General features: G+C 39.2%; 4 protein-coding genes across 5 annotated transcripts; all 4 read left to right on the top strand.

Moving 5' to 3' along the window:
• Positions 1-1,010: 1,010 nt before the first annotated feature.
• Positions 1,011-7,722, top strand: LOC4343420 (protein disulfide isomerase-like 5-4). Of its 2 annotated transcripts, none has more exons than NM_001422177.1 (15): positions 1,011-1,285; positions 1,618-1,708; positions 2,321-2,415; positions 3,050-3,107; positions 3,650-3,834; positions 4,174-4,231; positions 4,396-4,436; positions 4,519-4,593; positions 5,882-5,938; positions 6,064-6,130; positions 6,338-6,484; positions 6,570-6,794; positions 6,916-7,077; positions 7,154-7,231; positions 7,319-7,722. In NM_001422177.1, the coding sequence occupies exons 1-15, from the start codon at positions 1,245-1,247 to the stop codon at positions 7,394-7,396; spliced, it is 1,458 nt and encodes a 485-aa protein (NP_001409106.1). In that variant the 5' UTR covers positions 1,011-1,244; the 3' UTR covers positions 7,397-7,722. The 2 variants fall into 2 exon arrangements, with proteins under 2 accessions (NP_001409106.1, XP_015647889.1); XM_015792403.3 differs by having other exon boundaries at positions 1,014-1,285; positions 3,655-3,834; positions 7,319-7,666.
• Positions 7,723-8,301: 579 nt separating this feature from the next.
• LOC4343421 (uncharacterized) lies at positions 8,302-9,593 on the top strand. The gene has a single exon (XM_015790796.3). The coding sequence runs from the start codon at positions 8,754-8,756 to the stop codon at positions 9,393-9,395; it is 642 nt and encodes a 213-aa protein (XP_015646282.1). The 5' UTR covers positions 8,302-8,753; the 3' UTR covers positions 9,396-9,593.
• Positions 9,594-10,664: 1,071 nt separating this feature from the next.
• LOC107277229 (uncharacterized) lies at positions 10,665-11,780 on the top strand. Its single transcript, XM_015790721.3, has one exon. The coding sequence runs from the start codon at positions 11,022-11,024 to the stop codon at positions 11,592-11,594; it is 573 nt and encodes a 190-aa protein (XP_015646207.1). The 5' UTR covers positions 10,665-11,021; the 3' UTR covers positions 11,595-11,780.
• A 1,345-nt stretch (positions 11,781-13,125) lies between these two features.
• LOC136357442 (uncharacterized) lies at positions 13,126-13,886 on the top strand. Its single transcript, XM_066312703.1, has 2 exons — positions 13,126-13,326; positions 13,623-13,886. Exons 1-2 carry the CDS (start codon positions 13,126-13,128, stop codon positions 13,884-13,886), a joined length of 465 nt encoding a protein of 154 aa, XP_066168800.1.
• Positions 13,887-21,146: the final 7,260 nt, after the last annotated feature.

Consider the following 21,146-nt stretch of genomic DNA (forward strand, 5'->3'; position numbering starts at 1 on the left):
CCACCGCTTTATATAGACAATTTATTTGACAAATGACAAATTTAATGTAGATGGATAAAAGAGTTGATGGTGATCCAAAGTGACACAAAGTAAGATTACCCGGTTTAAAGTGAAAACATTAGTTAAAGAGTAATGTAAAGTGAAACAATCGTAATAAAAGGTGGTCCAAAGTGAAACTTATTTAGTGAATATTATCCTGCACTTGAGATTAAAAAGTGTCATGCAGGGAAAACACTAGTTATATGGTGATAGAGTCGTAGGCGTATGACTCCACCATTCACCAGGGTTCAAAATCTTGATACCACGAATATTATATTTTGCCTACACATATAGGTGAACTTTCAACAAAATTTTAGTGAGATGAGTGATGTGCCATTGATTTTTGTCTCTTTTTTTAGAAGTACAAACTCAGGCGCTCACATAATGCGTGAGCGTGTGTGAGTATGGTGTTACATGTTTAATAGTGTGTGTGGGTGTGTGTCTAATGTGTAATTGAATAAAAAAAATCATACAAGTCATATGTTTTCTAATTTAATGAGTTGTTACATATCCAATTGGCATGTAGGACCAAAATATCATCAATTTCAATGCTACAGAAAAATAATTTTTTAAAAAAGATGCCGCTGCAAAATCATCATCATTTACTTATTTTGTCACCACATCACTCTAAATCAATTAGATTACTCTTATCCTATGGCCTTATCCAAAATACTCCAATTTACCTATCCTAAAATCGGTCATAAGGATTCTAACGGATCAACCCATGAATCTATTTGTAGGCAAAATTAGTTTGTTAAACCGTGGATTGACTCATGACTTATCTACTAATTCAAGCTATAAATAGATTTATGGATTGATCCACTTACATTTTTAAGGCGTGGAAAGCGGCAAGGGAATTCATAGGTTATCAACTAGTTTCGCGGATGGACCCGTTTGTATACGGCCCTATTCCAATCAAAAAAAAAGAAAAAAAAAGAAAAGAAAACAAAAGAACACCGACGCGGGCAGCAATTGCAGTTGCAGTTACAACCGGCAAATCTCTCGCGACCCTGCACCGTAGCAGCGTCGACGCGAGGCGGACAGCCTCTTCTTCCTCCTCCCTTTCCACCCCCCACAGAGATCTCGCCTCTCTCCTCCTCCCTTTCCCTCTCCTTCCTTCCAGATCTCTCCACGCGCCGCCCCGATCTCTTCCCCCCACCCCCACCTCGTCACCGGCGGGGAGGAGGGCCCGGCCGCCGGCAGCCATGATCTCCTCCAGTAAGCTCAAGTCCGTCGACTTCTACAGGTCCCCTCCACTCCCGATCTCTCTCTCTCTCTCCCTCCATTGCTTGCTATGGTACTCCCTGTGCGCGCGCGCGCGGGGGGGATTTCGACGCGGTCCTCGGCTGGGGGTGCTGGTCCGGGTTCGGATTGGGTGAATTCTCTTGCCTGGCTGTTCTGGCGATTGCAGTAGATGGTTTGTGATGGTTCGTTGATGCACCGAGAAAATCGGGGTTGCGTGGGCGTATGTGGTGGTATTGACCATTCGTGCGGTCGTTGCGAGTAGTGTAATGTCTGGTGTATTTTCTACTGAGATGGGTAATTTGGTTGATGCGCTTTTTCTTTTCGTGCTTGCAGGAAAATTCCTAGGGATTTGACCGAGGCATCACTATCTGGGGCTGGATTGTCCATTGTAGCAGCACTAGCTATGGTGTTTTTGTTTGGAATGGTCAGTTTTCGTTGGATTAGCGATTGCACTGTTATTTTTAGATTTCATTTTTTCACTCTGGTTCCAGTCTTTAGGGAAACAAACAAAAAATGGTTGGACTGTTCTTCTGTTCCATTTGGTGATTGTAGACTGAAATTTGGTACAGAGCCATACTAAAATGATAGAGCATTTATTTATTTATATGCAGATTAGTTGTCTTCTACCATTCCAACTGCTGTAGTGTAGCTAATCGCTATCGCCGGATCAATGTAGAGTCTCGATTTGCTTGTTTCATTTGATGATTGAGAATAGCTCGTTTTTCCTGATATCTGTTTCAATTGACTATTAGAGCTTCATGATAGGCTAGATTCTTAACTGAACCTATTTTGGTTGAATATTTTTGACCGAATTATCAATTGGTCCATCCAACCTTGAAAGTGGCAGTTAAGTAATGTATATGCCCAAGTATATTGTAATTACTCCGGAACATATGCATAATTTTGGCTGTTGCTTGTTAAGGCTTGCAATGTGCTATACTTTTCACTATGCTGAGCTGATTCCTTAATCAAGCTTTAGACTAGTTTAAAGGTTCATTTCAACTGAAAAGCTAAATCTGTTCAATTGTTATTGCAGGAACTGAGTAATTACTTAGCAGTCAATACTAGCACATCTGTGATTGTTGATAGGAGTTCAGATGGGGAGTTCTTACGGATAGATTTTAACTTAAGGTAAATTCTATGGCACATGCTGCACATCTCAACAAGTAATAAGGTTAGAATACAAAATGAGAACCTTCATGATCACATAGATAATACTGCTATCATTATGGTTCATAGAACTAATGTCTTCCTAATTCTCTAATCTGCTGATAGTAATTTTATCCCTATTGTGATTAATTTTAATGGAATACTATATATGCAACAGCAAAGCACAGCGTTAATTAATGTCAGGCACTCAGTACATTCTTTTCAATGTATTTGTACTCATTTGGTGCATTGTGGAAAAAAACATATGATTCTCAGTTAATTCATTTATCTTCAAAGGTCACCTAATTACCAGATCCAACCATTTGTAGTAATATGTTTGTAGAATAATTCTGATGTTGTTCTTTTACTCAACACTTTCAACCCTTGGTCTATATGAACCTGAGAGCCATTGTTTATACTTGAAATTGATGCTTTCCAGCAAACAAGGACTAGTCAGGCACTGCTCATTTATTTGTATGTGATAATGCATAGGAGGGTATCTACATTAGTCTAGCTGGTTGCCCATTGTTTTCTATGGAATGACATCAGCAAAGCTGGACTCAACTTTTCCTTGTTTTTCCAGTAGATGCTCACGATCTGGTTCTGTGATTTACAGCTTTCCTGCACTTTCATGCGAATTTGCATCAGTTGATGTCAGTGATGTTCTGGGAACAGTAAGATTCTAACTTGACCTCATGTACTCTGTTTTTGTTCATCTGCCGTCTAGAATGAGGATATCATTGAAGGACATGAAGCTCATCTTGCGCGTTCCATAAAAACTATTGTTGACTTTATTTTCTTGTTAACTTGCCATTACAAATAACTTTCCACTAGCTTTTAAAAGTACTCCCTCCGTTTCACAATGTAAGTCATTCTATCATTTCCCATATTCATATTGATGTTAATGAATCTAGACATATATATCTATCTAGATTCATTAACAACAATATGAATGTGGAAAATGCTAGAATGACTTACATTGTGAAACGGAGGAAGTAAGCTCTACATGTATATTTTACACCAATGTTAAAAATACGAAATATGACAATTTATCAGTTTTTGTAAAGTTCTGTGCATGTCAAAAGAATGAAACCTATCCTAAATTCCTAACTAACTTTCTATCTATAAGCATTTCTTGATCATATCTTGCCTTTTGTAGCTCGAGTTTTTCTCCATGCTGGTTTAACCTTAAAGTTTCTGTTCAAAACACATGCAGAACAGATTGAACATAACGAAAACTGTTCGCAAATATTCAATTGATCGGAATTTAGTGCCTACTGGATCCGAGTTCCACCCAGGACCTATTCCTACGGTCAGCAAACATGGAGATGATGTTGAAGAAAACCATGATGATGGTTCAGTTCCCTTGTCCTCTCGCAATTTTGATAGCTATTCACACCAGTAAGTATTCAAATATGTATTTCAATATCCACCTATCCGTAACACATAACATATAGCATTTTAGCAATTGTGCGTTTCAATACCATATCAACGGTCAACCTATTATTCATGTATGCTGTCTTCTTTCTCCTTCACATTCATGGAGAAATGTACTTTATATTCATAGCTCCAATCACTTCAACCAGATTGTCTATGGCAAATTGGTGATAATCTTCACTTTTACCTGCCTCAAGTATTTTTCCTTGAAGTGCCGTTCGGTATATCTAGTTAATCCCTCTTGTATTGTTTCGGAGCCCAAATATTGTTTCCACTGATTATTATCATGCACTTCCTTTTCAGGTATCCTGTTTTGGTTGTTAATTTTTATGCCCCCTGGTGTTACTGGAGCAATCGATTGGTTAGAATTCATCTTGTTCCTTTGCATTTAGTGATTTTCTAGTATATGCTACTCTATCTGTAAGGAAATGATTAGTAAATTATTGCTGGTAAAGTAATGTAAGTATGGCACGGCTTATTGAACTAACAAATGGAGACATTTCTAATTACTTGATCTTCCTCCAGAAACCTTCGTGGGAGAAGACTGCAAAAATAATGAGGGAGAGGTACATACTGTTTCTCTTTGTTTGTGTTTTGTGGTTTTAATGTGCTGTTTAATCTATACCATGTTGTTTTTTTTTTCTGCAGATATGATCCTGAAATGGATGGCAGAATCATTCTTGCCAAGGTTGACTGCACTGAAGAAATTGACTTGTGTAGGAGGTTCGTCTGTACTTAATTATTATTCATATCCAAAACAAGGACAAAGCATATTTAGGCTGCAACATGAACTTTACAAATCCCTTTTTGATCCATGTACCAAGAGAAATTTAGTTAATTAGTTTTTAGAGTAAAGTCCATCACCGGTCCCTAAACTTGTACCGCTGTGTCATCCCGGTCCCTAAACTCGCAAATCGATCATTCAGGTCCTTAAACTTGTTCGACTGTATCATCCCGGTCCCTAAACTTGCAGATCACTCGTTTAGGTCCTCCAACTTGTTCAGTTGTGTCACCCCGGTCCCTAAACAGGACGGTCTAAAAACTTTATACCAAAAAATAATTCATAACTTTTTCATGTGAACTCTAATAAAGACAAACTTTATATCAAAATTGTAGCCCTCGACGCGACCTACAACTTTGTAGTTGAAAATTTTTTGAATTAAAACTGTTTAGGGTCCCAAAATATTGTTGCATGTTTATAGATTTTGTAATTTTAATTTTAAAATTACATTTTGGGACAAAAAATGACTTAAAATAAAAAAATTATCAACTACAAAGTTGTAGATCGCGTCGAGGGCTACAAGTTTGATATAAAGTTTGTTTTCATTAGAGTTCACATGAAAAAGTTATGAATTATTTTTAAATATAAAGTCTTTAGACCGTCCTATTTGACCCAGATGATATTCAAATCCAAGTTTAGGGACTGGGGTGACACAACTGAACAAATTGGAGGACCTATACGAGTGATCTACAAGTTTAGGGACCGGGATGACACAGTCGAACAAGTTTGAGGACCTGAACGGTCGATTTGCGAGTTTAGGGACCGGGATGACACAACGATACAAGTTTAGGGACCGGTGATGGACTTTACTCTAGTTTTTAATATCCCCAACAAAGTGTCATTATTATGCCACATCTTTCATGAGCTATTCGTGTTTGTGTCCTCTTATCCTGGTTCAGTGGATGCTTATGCCTTCTGGACTTGTTTGCATTTGGAATGATTCAAAAGCCTTTATTCCATAGATCACAACCCTAATTGTTACTGACCATGTTTTTATAAGAAAATGAGCCATTCTGCTTCTGATGACACTGGTTTCTGTGTAATAGTGCCATTGCCATTGATGCACATAGTAACATTTCAAGCTATGCGCATTGGATGTGAACCACAACTCCTCAATAGAAGCCTTAAATTGTTCTCCCACTAGTTTTACCTAATTATATGTGCTCTTGTTATGCTTGTTCGTCATTAAATTAAGGACTACAGTTCATTGTTTTAATTTATTAAATGCAGGCACCATATACAAGGTTATCCATCCATTCGCATTTTCCGTAAAGGGAGTGATCTTAAGTAAGTTCAAGTAAATCTTACAGTCTTCCGGATACTCTACTGAGAGTTAACCTGTGGCGCAAGACTTGTATTATTATTATTTTTTTGCTCATGTTCCAGAAACAAACAAATTGACATTTGTGCAGGGAAAACCAGGGTCACCATGATCATGAATCATACTACGGCGATCGTGATACTGAGAGTTTAGTAGCGGTATGTATATTCTGTTACCCACTTATTTTTCTTGATGTACTGCATGATATATTCTTCACCCTAAGCTTTAGCTTACCTGTAAAAGGTATTGTCCCCATTTTCCTAGGGAGAACAAAAGGCTAACTATCCTTTGCTTGTAAATCACTGACTTTGTTCATGGTCTTGTCAAATTGTGGATAAAATTCCTGACATTTTTTTGGGCCTCAGGCAATGGAAACTTATGTTGCAAACATCCCAAAAGATGCCCATGTTCTAGCTTTGGAGGACAAATCCAATAAGACTGTTGATCCTGCAAAACGCCCTGCTCCATTGACCAGTGGATGCAGAATAGAAGGTTTTGTGCGGGTAAAAAAGGTAAATGAACTTCTGAGGTGTAATAGTTGTAGTGTTGATGATGATCTCTATCTGTGGTATTTGATTTCTGGTTCCTCTTTATCAGGTCCCTGGGAGTGTTGTAATCTCAGCTCGATCTGGTTCCCACTCCTTTGATCCATCCCAGATAAATGTTTCCCACTATGTAACACAGTTCTCTTTTGGCAAAAGGCTATCGGCAAAGATGTTTAATGAACTGAAAAGACTAACTCCCTATGTTGGTGGCCACCATGATAGATTAGCTGGTCAATCCTACATTGTTAAGCATGGTGATGTCAATGCCAACGTTACTGTAAGTCCCTAAATTTTGCTTTGTTTTTGTTATCAAGATGATTACAGCAGGCATGCCTTCCAGCACTAAATTTTCTGGTTTCTTATGGAGTAACATAGTTTTTGTTTTTTGTCATTCTTAGATTGAGCATTACCTGCAAATTGTGAAAACTGAGCTTGTTACACTGAGATCATCAAAGGAATTGAAACTGGTTGAGGAGTATGAATACACAGCGCACAGCAGCTTGGTGCACAGCTTCTATGTTCCTGTTGTGAAATTCCATTTTGAACCTTCTCCCATGCAGGTTGGCATCTCACCTTTTCTTCGTTTGGTTCATAACTGAAAGAAAAACTAATTCTTATTTTATCATCACTTCCAAGGTCTTGGTAACTGAACTTCCAAAATCCTTCTCCCATTTCATCACAAATGTTTGTGCTATCATTGGAGGAGTTTTCACGGTGAGAGCACACACCCTTTTTTTATCTTTTCCTTTTCTCTGAATCCATCAAGTGTACATGGCTAATGAAATGACATGCGAATTCTAGGTTGCTGGAATACTGGATTCCATCTTCCACAACACCTTGCGGCTGGTTAAGAAGGTCGAGCTTGGGAAGAACATTTGAACAACAAGATTATTCTTCAGAAGCAGCCTCAAGCTTAGTGGTTGCACTAGTTTTAGTCATTATTTTGTTATACCAGGGTAGGAATTCTTAATATATCAAGATGTGAAAGAGGGTAGTGGGTTGGCAGAGGAGGAGAAGTTGGGGTCATGATATATAGTAATAGTAGGTAGGGACCTCACTGTTTTGCTAAACGACTTCGTAAGAACAATAAGACAGTGGATCCTTGTTAACTATACCCTACGTTAATTCGTCCAGACTTGTGTTGTGTTACTCTGTTTACTGTTGTGATGGCACCTGTCATTACTCGTTACTCTGGATTTGTCTTCCGTCTCAAAATTCATCTACGGTAACCAGTATTTTTAAGTTCGCTTTTGTGGCGCGATGTTACTGTCTGACATCCTTTTTGTTCTATGTTCTACAAACAAAGGGCTGGTTTAGATGGCAAAAATTTTTGTTTTGTGGTGTTACATTAAATATACGGACACACATTTGAAGGATTAAACGTTGTCTAATAACAAAACAAATTACATATACGAATTTATTAAGCCTAATTAATTCGTCATTAGCAAATGTTTACTGTAACACCACATTGTTAAATCATAGCGCAATTAGACTTAAAAGATTCGTCTCGCAATTTACATGCAATCTGTTCAATTGGTTTTTTTTGTTTACATTTAATACTTCATGTATGTGTCTAAACATTCGATGTGATGGGTGAAAAGTTTTTCTTTTGGGAACTAAACATGGCAAAACAAGCAAGTGCAATACGCTGAATTCTGGTAATTGTTTCCCAGATATACAAGTACTGTACTCTGAATCTATTGAATGTCAGCTCAAAATTATTCTTGGTAAGTATTGCTTTGCTTTAATGCTTGTGCCCCCAGTGGTATACTGCTGTTTTTTCAAATTGGATCCATGCCACTGCAGCCAATTCAGAAGCAAAAGGCAAATTACACCATAATGCGATCAATACCGTGCATGGCGGTTTATATATACATACACACACACATAATCCGTGCTGTTGATCGCAGTTGGGTAAAACGCCCTTGCTTACAAGCCATTCTCCCAAGATATGCACACGAATTTCCAAACAACCAAATTGAAAACCCAGAATCAAGTAAGCTCGAACGTTGCCCAGGACATGCAAACAAAAACCAGACGAAATATAAACTCAAACCATAATCATCATCCTTCCCCCCCCCCCCCCCCACACACACACACACTGACCAGCACAAGAAAACGTACATATATACATCAAGATAAACAAAATTCGATCGATCACGAGTTCTTCGAGCTGATCAGCAAGATCATCATCATCAGCTAGAGCTAGCTAAAGTAGCTTAATTAGCATCGATCGATGACGGAGGGGAAGAAGACGAAGACGAAGCCGCACAGGAGGGCGTGCTGCCTGCTGCTCGCCGCCGTCGCCGTCCTCGGCGCGCTGGTGCTGGCGCTCTACCTCGTCTACCGCCCCCGTCCGCCGCGCGTGGTGGCCACGCCGGTGGACGTGACGATCGAGCTCTTCAGCCTCGTGCCGCCGAAGCTGAAGGCCGCCGTCGGCGTGCACGTGGTGGTGACCAACCCGAGCAACTCGGCGTACCGGTACGGCGAGTCGCTGGCGTCGGTGACGTACCACGGCGAGCGCGTGGGCGCGTCGGTGGTGCCCCGCGGCGAGGTGGAGGCGAGGTCGACGCGGCTGATCGAGCCGGCGACGGCGGTGGACGTGGTGCGCGTCGCCGAGAGCCCGCACTTCGCGCACGACGCGGCCGCCGGCGTGCTGCCGTTCGTGGCGGTGACCACCGTGGAGGGGAAGGCGCTGGTGCTCCGGTCGTTCGAGGTGAGCGTGTCCGTGGAGGTGGTGTGCTTCGTGCAGATGTACGTGTTCCACGGCGAGAGCACCTCGCGCTGCGTCTCCACCGTCCGCACGGCCACGGAAACCGTCTCGTCGGAGCCATCCGGCGCCCGTGGCGCACGTAACTCTGTTCCTAGCTATGACTAGCTAAACTACACACGTACTACGTAGTATTACACTACACTACACATGTCACAAACTTTATTATTTATTGGAGTACTTTTTACAGTGTTTCATTTTGTAATTTTTGAGTGTATATATATACATATATGCATTCCTTCAGTTCTCATTTACTTTCTTCGTCCTAAAATATAATACGAGAATGATACAGTCTGTTCAGATTCATACTATCTACTTTCTCCGTCATATAAAAGACCAACCTGGTATCGAATGTGACACATTCTAGTACTACGAATCCGGACATATATCTGTCTAGATTCATAGTACTATAATATGTCACATCCAGTACTAGATTCGTTTTTTTATGGGACATGGAGTTAGTTTTAAATCTCGTACCATGTTCTTATATTCTAGAATGGAGGGAGTAGTTAACAATTTTAATTTTGGCTATAATTAAATATATAAGTTTTAAATTATAACATTTTGATGAGCCAAATTTAAACGCATCGGTGACACCGACGCGAACAGCTTCTGCTGTGTCCATCAGTGTTCTTGCTTCTAGAGGTTGAGATTCAGAGGCTGAGCTTTCGTTCGACATAACAAGGCAACATAATATAATCTCGTCGGATTACAATTAAACTGAGCTAGCTAGAGCGTAGTGACCAAGAGTACAAAAAGGATACCCAACTAAATGATGAATTTTTTGCATCACGTCGTGTCAGGACTCGAGTTTAATTTTATAATTTCTTGCTTAATTCTGAACTTGTCTTACTGTCCAAACTCTGAAAAAGACTTTTTCTTCGATTGCACACGGAACGATCGATCGATAGAGTAAACAAAGGGTAAAACGGACGAAACAATGACGACGACGGCAAAAGGCACAATGCGTTACGTCGTTGTCGAGTGTCGACACAGTTCAGACTGTGAGCCAAGAGTTGAATAAACATGCGGCAGTGTAGCACTCTTCAATTTTGAGACAGGCGGCTGTGCTATGATGTTGTTTTGGGCCCTTATATTGGTGCTGTTTACTATCATAAATTCCTTCCTTAATTGCATAATGAGCCGATATCACAAATTCATAAACTAAATTATCTCAAAAAAATTCATTAACTAAATTAACCTTAAAAAATATTGTTACCAAACTCCAGTTTCCCCATGTACTCGTATGTTACCTTCTTGGACCTAGAGGCATGACAGAAATGACCTTAACTTTCATAAAAGAACAAATCAGTAAGCCCTCTTATTCCAAAAAAAAAATGGTGAACAAATCAGACACAAATTAAATCAGATGTGTGGCTGAAAAAAGAACAAGGAAATATATATAGCAAATCAGATATCATAAGAAGATATTGCCCCTCACAATCTCCACAGAATCCTTCCATCAGCTCACAAATCTCCAAAATTAATTCCAAAACGGACACCGACGATAAGAAAACTAAATAAATTAGCAGGCAAATTAATTATAAACATGTACAAAGCCCCAAATTAACAGAAAGGAAAATAACAAAAACCAGCTGAAATTCCAATGCAGCTTCCCTTCTTTACATATGGCAACCCTTCTCTCCCCTTCTTCCATGCATATTAATCCCCCAAAAAAAATCAAGAAAAAATAATTAGCACGTCAATTAATCGCCAAATTCGCCGCCGGGGGACATGGCCGCCAGGAGGAAGCCCGCGCTGATCTGCTGCGGCGCGGCGCTCGCCGCCGCCGTCGTCCTCGCCGCCGTCTTCACCGCGCTCTACTTCACCGTGCTCCGGCCGCGGCCGCCGCGGGTGACGGCGACGGTCGTCGGCACGCGCGTCTCCGCCTTCGCCCTCATCCCGTCGCCGGCGCTGAACCTGACCTTCGACGTGGCCGTGGCGGCGTACAACCCGAACCGCGCGGCGTTCGAGTATGGCGAGGTGGTGACGGTGGTGCGGTACCACGGCGACGCGGTGGGGGAGGCGGTGGTGCCGCGCGGGGAGGTCGGGGCGCGGGCGTCGGCGGAGGTGAGGGCGGCGGTGGAGGTGGACGCCGTGGAGGTGTTCTCGTCGCCGTACTTCCCCCTGGAGGGGATCGCCGGGGCGCTGCCGTTCGAGACGGCGACGACGGTGGCGGGGAAGGCGGTGGTGCTGGGCGTGCTCAAGATCAGGGCGAGCTCCGTGGTGACGTGCGGCGTCACGGTGTTCCCGCTCAGGAAGGAGACCACGTCGCCCCAGTGCACCTCCACCGTCCACGTGGGCTGATCGATCGATCGCGGCCGTCCGTACTTCGTGCGATGGCCTTTGTTCAATTGTACAAAAGTACGCAAGTTAAATTAAGCCCCTCTTTAGGAATTACAGTACACGCGCTTGTTTTTTTCAAGTATACTGCTCTTGCTTTGAGCAATTTCTTTTAATGGATAGTCAGATTGGACTGCGTTATATTTGATACTACTTCTGTTTCAGTCGCGCGCACGCATATATATATATATATATATATATATATATATATATATATAGAGTAAATTTGTTTGGTGCTCCATGGTGACCGGGCACCATTGTTGAAATTGAGTATATACCCAATTCAAATGAGTATGAAACTTTTTCAATTACTTAGGTATTAACATTAACTACTTTACTAACTAGTTTAAAGCAAGTTTGAACTGAATTTGAACTTGTTTTTGTTAGATTTTGATTCTAGGTATATAGCATCCATACATATAATTAGTTAGGTATGTAATCATGGATTGTGAAATAAAGTTAAATTTGAGTTGTTTTGTTGATAAGTATAGGTATGAATCAAATTATTATAACTAGGTATATACTCACAATTTGAAAATTTTAAAAAATTTGAGTGATTTTGTGCATTAGATACCATGGTGCCCGGGCACCATGGTGCCCCATATGAGTGTCATATATATATATATATATATATATATATATATATATATATATATATATATATATATATATATATATATATATATATATATATATTCATATGGGACTCTATGGCGTCCGAGCTCCAAGGTATAAAACACACAAATTCTCTTAAATTTTTAAAAATTTACAAATTGTAAGTAGATATCTAGGTATATGAATTTGATTCATACAAATAACTAACAATAAAATAACTCAAACTCAACTTTATTTCACAATTCATTATTACATACCTAACGAATTATATGTTTGGATATTATATACCTAGAACCAAAATCTAACCAAAAAAAAGTTCAAACTTGTTAGTAAAGAAGTTAATGTTTATATATAGGCAATGCTAAAAAATATTATAATATAAAACGGAGAAAGTAGAAGGCTAGGAGGGAGTTTAAATACATAGCCAAAAGCTTATAATTAATACAATGTATGATCCTGACTACAAACAAATTTGTACGTCAGCCCTCCCTGCTGCAATATTCTCTCGATGCGTTCTGCGCTGCCTAGACCCTAAGCATGCCCAACAGCTTACCAATAATTTATCTCTAAAATTTGATTTTTAGGTTTTTTAAACTGAAAATAGAATGTGATAGAACTCCTTCCTCCAAAAGAAGGCCTAAATTCAATTTCAAAAAACTAAAAGTGTGCCTTCTGTTAAACTAGCAACTAAATTTTCCCGTTTTCCTCCCATCATCGTGCGATCACGGAATACCATCGCGATATCCTCCTGGCGCCTTCGCCGCACCTTCCCCTCCTGGCGCACCTCCCGCCCCGACGTCGCCCCAGTCTCCCTGCCTCGACGCCGATCTCCCTCCTCAACGCCAATCTACTTATATGCAACAACATTCCAGCTGCGTATATGCCAGGAGCAGCAGCAGCAGCACGAATTCCTGCATCATATCAGCAGCAGCAGCAGGAGCATTCACCACCAGCAGCAGCATCCATCATCACACAGCAGCAGCAGCATTCACCACCACCAGCAGCAGCAACAGCAGCATCCATCACACAGCAGCAACAAGAGCTATTTAGGCAGAAATTTCAGCAGCAGCAGCATTCACCAGTACAAGCAGCAACAGCAGCTATTTAAGCAGCAAAAGTACGACCACCCTCATTTATCAAGTTTGTAAAATACCCACTTCCATCCATTTTCCCTGTTCATGCCAAATAAATGATTGAATGAAAGACAGGCTTGAAACCATTATATTTGCTTGCAGCACATAAACAACAAGCTTCTCTACACAACCAAGGCAGTGTACAGCAATGAAATTTAGTTCATATATGTCTCATTTCTTCAAAATGGATGCAATGTATCTAGATTAACACTGGACAAAGTAAATAACTGCTACATATATATAGGAGGAATTAGCACTGATAGGAGTGACCGCCCCGGTGGTGCGCTCCTCCGGCCGCGCCACGCCGCGCCGACTCGGCGACGTCGAACAGCATCTAGGAGGCCTGGACGGGCGTGGCGGGGATCTTGGGGGTGGGGATGCGCTCCACGTCGCGGAGGAAGAGGCCGCCGCCGCCGCCGCCGTTGAGGACGATGTCATTGGCGCCGCTGCCGCCGAGGAAGAGGCCGCCGCCGCCATGGAAGAGCCTGTTGCTGATGGCGCTGTGTAATGTCCCACCTCTTCTAGACCGGGCCCGCTTACATCCGGTAGCTTTCATAGGTCATAAACTGCCCTCACAAACCAACACAAGTCTTTTTTGCACACTTTGTCCTCATTCATGCGTAATCGGGAAGAATTTCCCGATCGGTCACCCGTCCCAAAATTGCTCCAAGCTAAGCACGTTTTGTCCTCACTCATGCGCAATCGAGAAGAATTTCCCAATCGGTCACCCATCCCGAAATTTCTCCAAGCTAAGCACGCTTGGCCTCAGAGTTCTTTCGATATCGGCTTCCGAAAAAAGAAGTTGCAACTTGTTGATATGAGTATTCTATTAATCCTATTAACCCCTGGGCCGGGATGTTACACCCTCACCCCGTTAAGAGAGATCGACGCCCCCGTCGATCAACCCCAGGCGTCCCCTCTTGGCCACGTCCGTGTGTCCAGTGCTAGCGCATGTGCCATACTGTGTGACCACTCCGGGTCCACACTAGCCATGCGCACCATACCTGCGCAACTGCGACACACGCGCCTGTGAAACCGCTTAGGTTGGCTCTGATACCATTTTGTAACGTCCCGCCTCTTCCAGGCCGGGGCCGGGCCCGCTTAGGTCAGCTCTGATACCATTTTGTAACGTCCTGCCTCTCCCAGGCCGGGGCCGGGCCCGCTTACATCCGGTATAGGTCATAGACTTCTCTCACAAACCAACACAGGTCTTTTCTGCACACTTTGTCCTCACTCATGCGCAATCGGGAAGAATTTCCCGATCGGTCATCCATCCCGAAATTGCTCTAAGCTAAGCACGCTTAACCTCAGAGTTCTTTCGAGATCGGCTTCCGAAAAAAGAAGTTGCAACTTGTTGATATGAGTATTCTATTAATTCTATTAAGCCCTGGGCCGGAATGTTACACGCTGCCACGGAGGAACAAGGTCGCGAGGAGGAGGAAGAGGGCGAGAACATTTTCGCCGTGCGCGCGCGAGATGGAGAGATGAGCGCGATTGGGAATAAAATTCGCTCCCCAGAAGTGAGGTACGATATATCCAGAGTTGAGAACCAGATCTATTGGGAGATAGGATAGGAATTCGGTTGGAGACGATTTTTAACCAAAATTTCCTAAATCTGAGGATAGGGAATCAAGAAAGGAAGCTGTTGGGCATGCTCCTACCACCACATTCCTCATGGATAAGGTTGATAATTTGATGGGACGTCGCCTCTTAAAAATGTAAGAAGATGTCGTATTGTCGTCTCTTTGAAATGGAAGAAGCTTACATGTGGATTTTTTTTTTCAACAATGAAATTTATATCTCCGCTTTGCTGAAATTAATTGAATTATATAAGTTATGTGAAATTCCTGTGTAAAAGGTTTGTGTGAACGAGTATAAAGTATATGACGTATTTTGATTTTTGAAGGATTCCGCTTGCTTGTTTTTATCCTTTTTGCGAGAACCGTCTGAAAAAATTTCAAGCTATAACCCGTATTGTCAAAAGTCGAAACAATCGAGTAACATTCTGAATTCGTGCAAGAACCTTTGAAAGTGATTAACATGATGGTCGGTGCATATATCGTCTTTTTTAACTTTGTTTTTTTTTTGTGATCGATTATGCATCCTTGTTATATTATGACTTGCTTTGCCTTTCATAAACTTGGTCAATGAATAAGATATATTTCTTTTCTGTTGGAGCCACGTCTAGATTATCAGTATATTCTGATACTAACAATGAACACCACACTACAATCAAAGTAGCGAAGTGAGCGCAAATTAACTGGTAAGGGTTTTTTTTAATCAACCCACTCGATTCTTAGATTCAATATGGGTGCTCGCACGTATGACCAATTAACTTTTTTTTTATAAACGATGCATTCATTGTCAACAAGTCGTTCTCCCGGTATTTCCGATATGTACTTGGAATGGAAGTAAGAAAATTGGATACACACTAGTAGAAAACATTGATTTGATTTTCCTGAAAGATACATCTATTATTATATACTAAAAATCCATTAAACTTCCTATAAATGCTTTTAAATTGCCAAATGTCACCCTATAAACGCTCTCAACATGCCAAGTGGCACTCTAATAAATAAATAGAAATCCAACCATCTATTTTTACTTAAATTGGTGGACCCACTGTTTTGTACGGTTAGATCTATTTTGTAAAAAAAACATCCGAAACCAACATATACGGTACCAACGTACAAACGTACGTATCTACTGTACGTGTACTTCCCTTCTATCTTTCCTTTGTTATTTTCTATTTCATGAGAAACTAAAATCAAAATTATTCTTATAGGCAAAAAAAAAATACAATTAAACCAACTACTAGGTCTAGCAGCTCTCCCTCTGTCATATTAAATATCTTACAAACGCTTCTTAATCGCTACATGGTGTTATTAAATTAGAGAAAGTATTAAAAAATCTTAAAAAATACAAAGCAGCCGAAATTCAATTTGTACTTAAATTGATGGATTTAGGATGTTAGATTTTTTTAATAAAAAATCCCAAACCTCTCTCCCTCCCCACCCCCGTGCAGTGTTAAAAACCATTACATATTTTATAAATACCTTTAAGCTGCTTTTTGACATGCTTAAATTAAATAAAATCTTAGAAATTTTAGAAAAAAAATATTATATACTAAAAGTTTATTATCCTACAAATACACTTAAGACGCCAAGTGGCACCTTATAAACGCTTATAAGTTGTCAAGTGGCACTCTAATCTGACCATCGATTTTTATTTAAATTGGTGATCCATTATTTTATTTAGAAGGTTAGATCTTTTTTTTTTCTTAAAAAAGCACACATCCGGAACCTCCCCATCGCGTAGGTACCGACAAGCTATCTTCATGACAAATTAAAATCAAAATTATTTTTACATTAAGAAAACCACAGATAGAGCTCCACCTATTAGGTCTAGCAGCTCTCGCTTTGTAACTTTAAACATACTACGAATGCTTCTAAGCTGCTACATGGTACTACTAAATTAAAGAAAAATACTAAAAAATCTTAAAAACACACAAAGCATTCGGTATCGATTTGTTAATTTTCTTAATAAGAAAATAATCCAAACCTCCCTCCCTCCCTCCCTCTCACTCCCATGCGGTGTTAAAATCCATTGAACATCTTATAAATGCTTCTAAGCTGCTATATGACATTCTTAAATTAAAGAAAAATCTTAGAAATTTTGGGAAAAAAAACTTCTAACCATCGGATTTGACATAAATCGATGGACACATATTTTGAATGGATTGACACATTATTTTAGGTCATTAGATATATATTTTTTAAAAAAACACCCTAAACCTCCTTCCCTCACTCCTTTGCGGCATGCGGTGTTAAAAGTTCATTACACATCTTACATATGCTCTTAAAAAAACAAAACATCCAACTATCAGTTTCAATATAAACATATGACACATTATTTTGGGTTGTTAGATTAATCATTTAGAAAAACATCCCAAACCTCCCTCCCTCCCTACTTGTGTACAGCGTGCGCCATTCTTCTCTCTGTTTTTATCTCCTTGACAATTAAAATTATCCATATGGGCAAAAAAAAAGCACAAATGGATCTCCATCTATTACTTATATCCCGTTATGCATCTAACGACTTTGTATCAACTTAATTAATTTCTCTTAACATGCATATGAGGGCTACATACCTGTACAAATTAATCTTGATACTTTTAAAATGATCTTTTTAGGAGATAAATAAATACTTTTAAGAAAGACGATTATAGTGTCCGAATTACACATATGATCTATGAAGTCACTAATTATAGCATGTATTCATCTAGCAATATAGACAACAGGTTAGAAAGTGTGGTTGGTTGAACATCATATTGATAATCATGTGGGTTGTACCTAGGAATCTTAACAGTAGAATAACCTTGCTGTGGCCATAGCAATAAATCAAGTCAGTTCCTTATAGGAATTAAAGACCATGTCCATTTTTTTATTTTTTTGTTAAACTTGCTACAGTACATTGTAAAGTTTTAACGTAGAACAATCTAGAAACATGTATTTGTTATAAGACAATCCACTTTAGTGATGATTAGCTAAATATACTATGTCTATTACTTCAATATTTCATGAGAAAAAATTTAGAATGTATGCCTTTACCACATGACAAGTTATATGCACTAATATTTTTGTCCCAAATTGCAAAGATCAAGTCATTTCAAGGATGATTCATAGAAGTATCCAAAAGAAAAAAAATAAAAATGGATATAAAATAAATTGAAAATTGCACAAATGTTGCTGGATTTAAAACCCATATTTAGTAAAAAAAAATTAAACATTTTACAAGGATGGTTAGAATGAAAATATATATAATTTTAAAATGCAATCAAACAAAAAAGATATTATTGGATTTCTTTTGGGGTTGTATGATATCCTTCTGACGAGTTAAAATACCCTAAATTTTCTCATATGAACCACCTCTAATGATTCGACACGATATTTTCTCATCAATTCAAAACCGCATGATCTCAAGTAATTTTATTTTAGAATTTATATATTGCAAGGATAATTAAAAATAGAATAACCAGTGTCCACAGCACACAAAATAAGTTTAATTTAATTTAGAACATAATACAAGATATTTTAATAAAAATCCACCCGCACAAAAAATATCCGCAATAAAATTTCACTTACATTATATTACATTATATAAGATGCGCGGGCACCTTTCTAGTTTGCTTTTAATGATTGAAGCCACCTAAATTTTTGGCTAAATACTTTTTGAAAAATGAATTCACATAAATATTATTTCATCCGTCTCAAAATATAACAACTTACGAATTTAGATAAAAATATATCTACAAGCATAGCTAGAAATTACGATATTTTGGGACATGGTAGTAATAATTTGCAAAACATAGGTTTGTATTCAAAGTTTTACAAATTCGAAGGGAACCAAAATGTGATCCCGGTAGGATCAGCGATAAGTATTGGAAATGTTTATAAACTGTCTATCGCTCAAATTCGTCGAATTCTAGCAAATCTTACTGAATTCTACCAATTCAAGCCGGCTCGCATATATAGGTATATAACCACAAATTTTGACCTGTTATCGTCGCATTTGCTAACCCTGGCTGGAGTTTCAGTAACGCCCTTCTCTCATCACAAGATGCGTAGAGTGACAACGTGAACATTAGTAAATTATCAAGAAAGTCCCACATTTCATTTGCATCGCTAGCATGGCGACAAGCATCAAGGAGAACGCGGCGCCGGAGTCAAACCGGGCACCCAAGACGCGGAACCGGAACGACTAATGCGCGAACGTTCGTGAATAATCACACGCGCGAACGTTCCACTTTCTCTTTCAATGATAGCGTTCCATTTCCTGTCTTGGTTTGATTCCGAAAAGTCTAACAAGCGAACCTGCTTTGCTAGGACGGAAGACAACCAACTAGGACGGTGTAATTTGCCTTTTGCTATATACTATATATCTATCTATCTAGATTCATTAGCATCAATATTAATATGAAAAATGCTAGAATAACTTATATTGTGAAACGGATGGAGTAGGACGGAAGCCATATTTACTAAACCTGGCGCAAATTTAAACAAAAACACTCCTTTCGTTTCATATTTAAGTCGGTTTGACTTTTTTTCTAGTCAAACTTTCTTGTTTGACCAAGTTTGAAAAAAAATAGCAGCATCTATAACACTAGTTAGTTTCATTAAGTGTAGCATTGAATATATTTTGGTAATATGTTTGTTTTGTATTAGTAATACAACGATACTTTTCTATAAACTTGCTCAAACTAAAAGAAACATTTGACTAAAAAATCAAAGCTACTTATAATACGAAACAGATGGAGTAAGCCAGTGCAAACCGCATTTTACTCGTTTTTTCAATTATAAAAAAAAAGCAATTTACTCTTTTTTCAATTATACCAAAAAAATACACACATACCAACACTCCGCCACCATCACATATACCACCACACTGACACCCAACCATTTGTTATAGAGCTGATGGCATGACAATGACAAACACAATTCAACCATTCCAGCCTTCCAGGTTGGAAGTTGTTCGAGATACACGAAGTTTGATCACTCTTATGATAAATAAATAATGTAAACGAAGTGAGTGTAGCTTAACTGGTTAGGTTCTTTGTAATGGAACCAGCCTACCCGAGTTCAAATTTTAGATTTGACACGGGTGCTCGCAGAGTGTTTGTATTTATTGTTAATTATTCTTTCAACGGTAGGCGAACGAGCCATTTATGATGGAGCTCGATCATGTATTCGTTCCTCCTTCAAGTAAAAATGGTTAATCCAGATAACCTCAATATAAATATATAACATTTATGGGTATTTGGTTGAGCACTAAATTTAAAATTAATCTAGAGTTGTGAAGCTGGTAAAAAATAGCTCTAACATTTTTATGTATTTTCTAGAACAGATTTACCTGCTTCACTCTCAAAAGAAAAAAAAAAGAATTAAGCATTTGGGTCGACTCATGAAAAACTAGGAGGTCTCTGTCCAACTGGTCAGGCACTTAGGCCTTATGCTGTGTCTAACCTCCTATGCAGGTAAACAGAGTAACTTATAACGTAAAACAGAGTAACTTATAACGTATGATTAATTAAATACATTTTTAATAATCAATATTATTTTATTAAAGCAACTTTCATATAAACTTTTTTATAAGAAAACAGTAGTTTGTCCAGCGTGCCTACGAAAAAGTGGGGTAGGAGCTAGGAAAGCTAACTGCCGAATGAAGCTTTTTTTTTTTTTTGACGTGGGCCGAATGAAGCCTTAAGTGGGTGGCACATCAATCTATGGTAGCTAGATATCCAATTGCTCCACAGTAATCTTAGCGTGTGACTAATTACTGACTACGAGCACCTCCAACTTTACCTGATCGATCGGTTCACGGAAGAATTTTAGGTCCAGATCGACTCCAAACTCCAAACAAGAATCTCCACCAAAACAAATAGCCCCCTCGACGAGATACACCGATGCCGACCTGACACGACAACGAGAGGGGAACAAGTTTTATCTGTCGACTCGACCCCATGTCAAAAGTAATACTCGTGATCGTATATAATGAAGATAAAGATAAAATTCAAACACGTAAAAAACATTAGCACATGATTATTTAACTTTAATTATTATGGATTTAAAACATAAATTTATTTATATTTTGAAAATAATTCCTATGTAGAAAATTTTGGCAAGAAAAATATGCTAATAGAAATTAAGATAAAAATCTTTATTAGAAAAAGAATACCAACATAATGCAGGATCATCATGTGACGGGATGA

This window comes from Oryza sativa, chromosome 7 (genome assembly GCF_034140825.1).
Source record: "Oryza sativa Japonica Group chromosome 7, ASM3414082v1".
Taxonomy (NCBI): domain Eukaryota; kingdom Viridiplantae; phylum Streptophyta; class Magnoliopsida; order Poales; family Poaceae; genus Oryza; species Oryza sativa.

Excerpts from the sequence above, each read along its gene's own strand:
- LOC107277229 (XM_015790721.3), top strand. The coding sequence starts at position 11,022 with ATGGCCGCCAGGAGGAAGCCCGCGCTGATCTGCTGCGGCGCGGCGCTC.
- LOC136357442 (XM_066312703.1), top strand. The coding sequence starts at position 13,126 with ATGCCAGGAGCAGCAGCAGCAGCACGAATTCCTGCATCATATCAGCAG. Across the intron at positions 13,327-13,622 it reads AGCAGCAGCAGCATTCACCA|GAGGAATTAGCACTGATAGG; the intron begins GTACAAGCAGCA and ends ACATATATATAG.
- LOC4343420 (NM_001422177.1), top strand. The coding sequence starts at position 1,245 with ATGATCTCCTCCAGTAAGCTCAAGTCCGTCGACTTCTACAG. Across the intron at positions 4,437-4,518 it reads GCAAAAATAATGAGGGAGAG|ATATGATCCTGAAATGGATG; the intron begins GTACATACTGTT and ends TTTTTTCTGCAG. Across the intron at positions 7,232-7,318 it reads TCATTGGAGGAGTTTTCACG|GTTGCTGGAATACTGGATTC; the intron begins GTGAGAGCACAC and ends TGCGAATTCTAG.
- LOC4343421 (XM_015790796.3), top strand. The coding sequence starts at position 8,754 with ATGACGGAGGGGAAGAAGACGAAGACGAAGCCGCACAGGAGGGCGTGC.